The sequence below is a fragment of the Propithecus coquereli genome, unplaced genomic scaffold (assembly GCF_000956105.1).
Source record: "Propithecus coquereli isolate 6110/MARCELLA unplaced genomic scaffold, Pcoq_1.0 Scaffold16, whole genome shotgun sequence".
Lineage (NCBI taxonomy): Eukaryota > Metazoa > Chordata > Mammalia > Primates > Indriidae > Propithecus > Propithecus coquereli.
This window is the reverse complement of record NW_012140524.1, coordinates 11859856-11868656: the sequence shown is the minus strand read 5'-3', so window position 1 is coordinate 11868656 and position 8801 is coordinate 11859856. Positions and strand designations below refer to the sequence as shown.

Below are 8801 nucleotides of genomic sequence, written 5' to 3'. Positions count from 1 at the left end.
GTAAAACCCCGTGGGTGGACGCAGGTCCCTTGCCCTTGCAGGTCCTCTAACGTCAACTTGGGCTTTTGGCCCCACCTGCACAAATGCTGTTTATGTGCATCTTTGGTAGTCATATTTTTAATATAATTTTCTCCTTGGCCAAGGGGCCGATTGGCCCCAATGCCAACATAAAAAGGGAGCTCAGGTTTTAAGCAAAGCCAACAATGCTTAGTTATATTAGGCTTAGTTTGATTAATAAAATTATAAACAGAATTTAGTAGGTTAAGCAAAGGCTGTCTGCGGGGATCTGGCAGTAAGTCCTGCACAGGGGTGGTTAGCATCGTCGGGGGGCATGATGGAGATGGCAATACTGGCCCCAGATATATCTCTTGGTTCGGACCTATAGGATTGAGCTGCCAAACTGGGGTGAATCTTTGTATAGTAAAATGGATTACTGGATCATTAGAGCCCCCTGTCGTGACATACAATCTAAAGCCCCAAGTTTTCCCCGACGCCCAGGCCTGATTTTGCCATTGCTTAGTATTTATGGTCACAGGGTTACAAGTTCTAAGAGAGTTACAAGTGGGGGTTCTCCGTACCAGTAAAATATCAGGATCATTGTTTTCCTAAGAGGCCATAGTTACGCAACTCCACTTCGCACAGTGGTAGTGCCCCTCTGCCTGACAGTGTGGAGGGCCTGCAGCAGGGCAAGCACAGGACTGAGAGTCCTGCAGGCCTTTTTCCATATGGATGGATCCACATCCACATGCAGCTTCTAGCCTGCCCATTCAGGGATTCCCTGGTACGGAGCCTCCCCCACCACAGGTTTATTGTATTTTTCTCTTAAAAGGAGGCACAGGTCAAAATGGAGAAGAGGTGGAAATAAAGTTGAATTTTGAGTTACCACAGTGCCATCTACAGTTCGTGTGAGCACCTAAGTGTAATTTACAGGATGATGGGGGCTTGCCCCGACTAGAACAATCAAAGTGCTCCAGAAGTGTGTTTTAAAAGTCTTATCTTTAACGGCTCCTCAGTGGGTTGAGCCGGAGTCGCCTTCTTGATCTGGGTACGGTGAATCCAGTGGCGCTTTCCTGCGACTTTCACGGCTGTTGGGGTGGTGAGGATCACCGGCAGAGGTCCAGTCCACTTGGTCTCTAAAGTAGCCGGTTGAAGCTTCTTTATCCAGATGAGATCTCCAGGCTGCACCTGGAATGAAGCTTTGTCAGAGGGAGGGTTAGTAGGTCTAGGGTGAGCAGCCCTTACTAAATCTTGAGTTCGTTGGGCACTGAACTGCAGAACCTGCAAGGACATAAGAAGGGAATGATTATTTAATTCTGTTACCTTGTCCTCCCCCAACTTAGGAACGAGTGGGGGAGGACAGCCAAACATGATTTCATATGGAGCTATTCCTTTCACATAAGGAGTACATCTAACTCTTAGCAACACAAAAGGAAGGAGACTCACCCAGTCTTCTCCTGTCTCTACTCTCAACTTACTTAATGTCTCTTTTAGAGTCCTATTCATCCTTTCCACCTGCCCTGAACTCTGAGGTCTATAAACACAATGTAATTTCCAATCAATCTGCAGCACCTAAGCCAGCAATTGAGTTGTCTTAGCGATGAATGCCGGGCCATTGTCGGACCCCAATACTAGTGGGAGGCCAAATCTGGGAACAATTTCAGTCACCAACTTCTTTACAACTATCTGCTGTCTCTGACTTCGTAGGAAATGCTTCTGCCCATCCAGAGAAAGTGTCAACGAACACAAGCAAGTAATAATAGCCGTATTTGCCTGGTTTTATTTCTGTAAAGTCTACCTCCCACTGTTCCCCCGGGGCTTGTCCCCTTAACCTGGTGGGGGGGGGAGGATTTGTCCCTTTACCTGAGTTGACTTGTGCACAGGCAAGACATTTTGTCATTACCTGTTGAACCATCCAATGCAGCCGAGGGATGTAATAGTCCTTCTGGAGAAGTTCTGTTAATTTCGTGCTGCCAATGTGGGTGCCTTGATGTACTTGCCTGATCAGGTCTCATCCCAGGTGTTCGGGAACTAAGATTCTATTGTCCGGGAGGATTTTCCAACCTCCCATAGTAGTTATAGTCTTTAAGTCTCCTCCTAATTTAACTTCTTCTTCAGTATAAGCCAGAGAATGCAGCAGGAGCCGCTCAGGCAAAACAGGGAGAATTTGGAGGGGCCCCACTGGATTTTGCGAGACTTCTTTAGCCATCGCATCAGCAAAAGCATTTCCTCTTGCCATCGGGGAGTCGGTGGTTTGGTGCCCCTTGCAGTGGATAATAGCCACCTTTTTCAGCAACCAGATGGCTTCTAATAGGGCCGGGATTTCAAGTTTATTTTTTATCTTCTTGCCTTTTGAGGTTAGAAGGCCTCGCTCCTGGTGGACCGCTCCATGTACGTGAGCTGTTGCAAATGCATATCTACTGTCTGTATAGATATTAACAGTTTTGTTAATATCTTAAGGCTTGGGTTAGGACTGTAAGTTCTGCTTTCTGGGCTGAGGTCCCATGTCCCAAAGCTTGTGCCCAGATAACCCGGTCAGTGGTGACCACAGCCGCCCCTGCATACCTGCCTCCTTCAGACATATAACTGCTTCCATCCTTGTACAGTTCTTCATCAGGGTTAGGCCATGGCTGATCAGTGAGATCTGCCCTCAGATTAGTCAGAGACTCCAATATTTCATGGCAGTTGTGCAGTGGTTCCTATGGCTCATCATCTGGAAGCAGAGTAGCAGGGTTGAGGGAAGCTGTCTTAAGAAGCGAATTCTGGGAGTGTCTAACAACAACACTTGATACTGGGTTATGCGTGAATTGGAAAGCCATCTTTCAGGCCGACTTCTCGGCAGAGCTTCTACTGAGTGAGGGGCGATTATACACAAGTCCTGCCCTAGAGTTAGCTTAGAGGCTTCTCAGGCCAAGACGGCTGTCGCCGCAATGGCCCACACACATCCTGGCCAACCAGAGGCTACCGGGTCCAGTCTTTTGGACAAGTACACAACCGGTCTGTTCCAGGGTCCCAGCTTTTGAGTTAGGACCCCTCTTGCTATTCCTCGGGCTTCAGCAACATATAGCTGGAAGGGCTTGGTCAGGTTAGGCAATGCCAGTGCCTAATCTGCTTGAGACTCTCGAAAGCACTAGACTCAGTCTCAGTCCAGACTAAAGCATCTCCTTTTCCCCCTGTACTGGCATACAAGGGTTTCACTATTTCGGCGAACTTGGGGATCCAGAGTATGCAATAACCCACGGCCCCCAGGAACTCACGTACCTGTCTCTTGGTTTGGGGCTGTGGGATCTTCAGGATAACCTCAATTCTACCCGTAGAGAGAGCTCTCTTCCCTCCCTTCAGCTCATAACCCAGATAGGTTGCCACTTGGGTGCACAATTGAGCTTTCTTTGCTGAAACTTGATACCCTAATTGAGCCAATTCTGTCAGTAAGTCCTCAGTGGCCCTTCTGCAAGTGGCTTGATCCTCCGTGGCTAGGAGGAGATCATCCACATATTGCAAGAGAGTCACTTGCGGATGCTCCTGTCTAAAGTGAACTAGATCTTGACTTAAAGCCTCATCAAACAAAGTGGGTGAGTTTTTGAAGCCTTGTGGCAGTCTAGTCCAGGTTAGCTGCCCCAATATCCTCCCTCAGGATCAGTCCATCCAAATGCAAAGATAGGTTGACTTACTGCGGACAAAGGGAGCGAGAAGAAGGCATTCTTTAAATCCAGCACCGTGTAGGTCTGATGGTTTGGGGGCAGCAAACTCAGGAGGGTGTATGGGTTAGGTACAGTCAGATGAATGGTCTCAATCCTTTTGTTTTCTTCTTGCAGGTCCTGCACTGGTCGGTAGTCGACAGTCCCCGGCTTTTGGACGGGGAGCAAAGGAGTATTCCAGGCTGACTGGCAAGGAACTAAAATACCCGCCTCCCGAAGTCTTTTGATATGGACAGCAATTCCCTTTCTCACTTTCGAACTGATGGGGTATTGTCGAACGTGAACAGGAGTGGTGGTGCTAGTTAATTGAACAATAATGGGAGACCTATGAGAGGCCAACCCAGGTAGGTTGGTCTCTGCCCACACACTGGGAATTTTATTCTGAAGTTCCCGTAAATACGGACTTAAGTCCGGGCATGGGGGAACTTCTTCCGCCAATAGGTACTCCTCTGCTAAGGGGCAGGTGAGGAGCATAAAGGAGGGGCCTTGGCCAAATGAAAGGTCAGCCGTGTCCTCCTGAAAGGTTATGATAGCCCGCAGTTTCCGAAGTAAGTCCCTTCCCAGGAGTGGATATGGACACTCAGGCATCACTAGGAACGAGTGGGTAATCGTCCCTGCACCCAGATCAGTTATTCTGGTCTTAGTCCATGGGTAAGCTTTAGTTTTACCTGTGGCTCCTTGTATTAAAACGTTTTCATCAGACACAGGCCACGCAGCCTTCTGCAGAACCGAATGCATTGCCCCTGTGTCTACCAGGAACTCTACTGGTTTGCCCCCAATATTTAATGTTACCTTGGGCTCCTGGGGGCTCATTAGAATGGAGCCCCGGCCCCGTCATTCTGTACTTTCCACAAGAATAGGGGTGGACTGGTTTTCACTTTGCAGCTGCAGCCTGTGTGGGCAATCTTTCTTCCAATGTCCATATCCTTTACAATAGGCACACTGACCCGATCCCAGGTCACTTCGTCCTTTCTTATGACCCTTCATCACATACTTTCTTTCCTGACTTACCCCTTCCTTTGGTTTCTGGGGCCCGCCCATAGCGGCCACCAGAATCTTAGCCATTTTCTTAGATGGCACAGTTCCGGGGTCCTCCCAGTTGTTGTAAATCTTCTGGGCAATCTCGACCAATTCAGACAGCAACTTCCTTTCAAACCCTTCTAACTTCTGGAACTTCCTTTTAATATCAAGGGCTGACTGAGTAGCAAAGGCAATATTAATAGCATGCCTATTCTCAGATGCTTCGGGATCTATGGGAGTATACAGGCGATAAGCTTCAAAAAGACGTTCTAAAAACACCGCCGGGGCCTCATTCGGCCCCTGCACTGTCTCGCTTACCTTGGATAAATTGGTCGGCTTTTTGGCTGCTGCCCATATACCCCGGAGCAGAGTCTGGTGATACTGATCGAGAGCCCCCCGACCTTCATTCTCATTTGCGTCCCAGTCCGGGCGCATAGAAGGAAACACATGCTCCACCCAAACAGGATCAGTAGTAGGCTGTCCGTCCGGGCCAGGGATCGTCTTGGTTGCTTCCCTCCGAATCCTCTCTCTCTCTTCAGAAGTGAAGAGAGCCTGTAGGAGCTGCTGGCATTCGTCCCAGGTTGGCTGGTGAGTAAAGAAAATTGTCTCCAGAAGAGATATTAGTCCCTGCGGTTTCTCAGAGAAAGAAGGGTTTTGGTTTTTCCAGTTATACAGGTCACTGGTCGAAAAGGAACATAGGTCATGAGTGGGGGACGGTCAAGTCCAGGCCCCATGGGAGCCTGTCTCAGAGGGAGGATAGGAACCTCAGATGAGGGGCTGGTAGCCAGCTGATATTGGGAGCCGCTACGAGTATGCGAAGGGCTAGCAGAACTGGTGGGGCTTTGAGGTTCGACATCTGATTCTTCCAAGTGTTCTGGAAAGAGTAGTGGCATGAGGAGGGGGACCCTCCAAGATGGGATCCTCCACAAGATCTGCTAGCACCGGATACGGCTTTCGTGTCGCCCGTTCCTGCTGGTTTTGCTGTTTTTGCTGTTTTGCTGTTTTCCGTTTCTGCTGGTTTTGATACCATAACTGCTTTGGGCTTCCGAACCAGCCTTTTACATTATTGTAACCACCTGGGATTATCTACTAATGTATCACTCCAAATTTGGATATAAGGAATTTGGTCCAGATGCCCTGGATTCCCAAAAACTACAGCCTGCACCCGGTTAGCTAAAGTAGCTTGGGTGCTTCCCTCCGGTGGCCACCCCACACCGAAGGTCGGCCATTCTCATTCACAAAATTTCTGTAAATCACAAGAGTTAACGGTAAAACCATATGGCCATGCTCATCGTTGGAAATCCTGAAAATTTTTCAAAAAACATTCAATAGGCATGCAATCAGGACAATTGGCCCGAGACGCTGACTGACCCATTTTCCTTTAGAGCAAAAACAGATTACAACTACACTTGGAGACGCACCCCAAGTCGTTGTAGATAGTACAGACGGGCTCTGCCGCGGCGGGTTAGTAACAACCTGTGTTGACAAGAAAAACAGGCAGTGGGGCAGATGCCAGGTAACCACTGTCGTGGCCCAGGATGTGGCTGGGTCAGGGTAGCTTCCCAAGCCCAATACCTTCCTCTTACATCTAAATCAGGATTTCCAGCTATTTCGACACTTTCTTCCTGGAATCCCATCAAATTTTATATAATAATGTGGACGATGACAAACGTACACAAAACACACAACACAACACATGCCAATCAATACATAACAAATGCGTAACACTCAGAAAGGAGCGAAACTGAATCAGAGGCTCTTGGGTGACGTCTCACCCCTTAGAGCCACAGACCCTGGGAATCGGCTGCGTCCAGCCTCCCACGGGTAATCGGAAGGACCCACAGAAAATCAGAAAAGAACTCACCAGTGGACAGAAACAGAAGACTCATCGTGCAGCTTTAGGCGCTTTTTAAGGTACTTGCAACTGGTACGTAGTCCGGCCTCCCCGGGGCTGAGGACAAAAGTTCTCCTCAGGAGCTCGCCCCAGGTTCAGGCACTCAGCCCCGGTCTCCAAGTACCAAGTGGCCATCAGGTGCCCCGGTAACAGAGCGAACTCGCTGTGGCCTCCAAATGTTAAAGTACAGAGTGCAAGAAAGACCACCTTGAGGCCGAATTGATCTGAATTATGAGTCTTTATTAGCTGGCCAGCGACCACCCTTGTCAGAGTACAGGTACAGAGAATGGTGGGTAGCTGAAAAAGCAAGGGACTCTTATACTATTCTAAGATGGGCTACATGACATGAGGTACGGGGAAGTGGGACAAAGACGGGAAGTGGAACAAATTACATCATACATTCTGTAGCAACCATCCCTGGGAAAAAATTGGCTTAAGCCCAGAGTCAGCGAAACTGGATGTGCTCTCCTTGGGGCCAGAGGACAATAGATCCAGACACGGCCTGTTGGACAAACAGAACTATTCCTCATGACGGACGGCTTTATGACAGATAACCAAGTGCCTAGGGTCTTGCAAACAAGCCAAGGCGACTCATTGTCCTGCATACGGTAATGAGATAAAGAAGTTAAGATGCAAGAAGTTAAGATGCAAACATCTGCTTCCATTGAGCAATCATCTGGGAGGAATGAAAATGTATTTTCCTCAAGGTGCCCAAGGTAGTCACATACCAGAAAGTAGCTGCCGGACATAGAAAAAGTATATAAATAAAACGACTGGTGGAATCGGCCACTGCAGTCTTGTACGTCTTGTTTGTGTCTGTGTGTTTCTTTCTGTGTCCATCCTCCATTCTGCAATCGGGCCACTACACATTCCATGACCGTGGGGTCCGGGACCTGCCTTGGACCACCTACTCCAGTTACCAGCGACTGATTATAATCTTTAAGCAAGCAGGCTTACAGAAGCAGATAGCATTAGTTAGGTTAAGGATCATGCTTTCTCCAATTAAGCAAGCACAGTAAAACTTCAATCGTAGGCAAGACAGCTGGAAAGTTTAAACAATCAGTTATAAGAAACAAGCAGTCTCAGCTTGATCACTTTGTTTTCCATCCTTAGCCACTAGTACAAAGCACATGAGTACATTCTTCCCAAATGAAGCAACGGTGCTAAATTTTGACTTAGGACAGCCCTGAAGGCAGAGCAGAGGCAATCTACTTTAAAGTCAGCATGTGGTTTCTTTGATTCTCTTGTCTAGTTAAGTGTTAATTCACAAATCTCAATATATTTCTAATCTAACATCATAACCTACTACATTGAGGGGTCCACTACAGTTTCTCCTTCTAAAAGGAAAACTGTTAACGTTTGCATAGTTATCTTGTATCTGCCATCTTATTATATTGTCTTTTTGGTGCTGATAGTTTTTTAAGGGCATTTCTTGGATTTTTTTTTAGGTAGGTAATCATCTAAAACTAGTAATTCTTTCCCAATATATATAACACATTTCATTTTTGTTTGATTGCAATAACTAGAATATACCAAACATTGCCAAATAATAATGACTAGCATTCACAACAATTCCCTGGCTTTAATGAGACTGTTTTTAGTATTAATATTTTAATGTGTGCTATTGACCTATGAAACAGCTTTTATCATTCTTTTTACTTTATCTCTAATTTTTATTTTATCGATTCTATTCATTTTTCCCCAATTTGTTAATTTCAGATATAGAGTTTTAATTTAAATAATTTCTTGAGTTTTCTTTTCTTTTCTTTTTTTTTTAACATCAATCTCCCACACTAATCCTTAGGCAGATAGGAACTCAGTCTGTATTGATCACTTGATATCCCTGCACCTAGAAAATTGCCTGACACATTATAGCCACGCCACGAACACTTGCTGAAATAGTGGATGAGTGTGTCTCAACAGCTTCCTAAGGGGTTGCTGCCACTTCCTTAACATTCAAGGAACATCTTCTAATGTCATTTTAATATATGTGCTTATATATGTGATATATGGACAACTACTTATGGTTTTGCTCATTGGTGCATAGCATTCTTTGGCAGAATTTGTGTTCTTTTGTTTTTAATCACTTTTTGTTGGTTTTTTTTTTTGAGACAGAGTCTCACTCTTTTCCCCGGGCTAGAGTGAGTGCCATGGCGTCAGCCTAGCTCACAGCAACCTCACACTCCTGGGCT

General features: G+C 46.6%; 1 protein-coding gene across 1 annotated transcript in view; it reads right to left on the bottom strand.

Annotated features, from left to right (window-relative positions):
* Nucleotides 1-960: 960 nt before the first annotated feature.
* The window catches only part of LDHB (lactate dehydrogenase B), a 37569-nt gene continuing 29728 nt past the window's right edge, over nucleotides 961-8801 (bottom strand). Inside the window, exons 9-10 of the mRNA XM_012640979.1 lie at nucleotides 7338-7535; nucleotides 961-1278 (exon numbers count right to left, since the gene is read on the bottom strand). Coding sequence (XP_012496433.1) covers nucleotides 961-1278; nucleotides 7338-7535 — 516 coding nt within the window. The remainder of the gene's footprint in view (nucleotides 1279-7337; nucleotides 7536-8801) is intronic.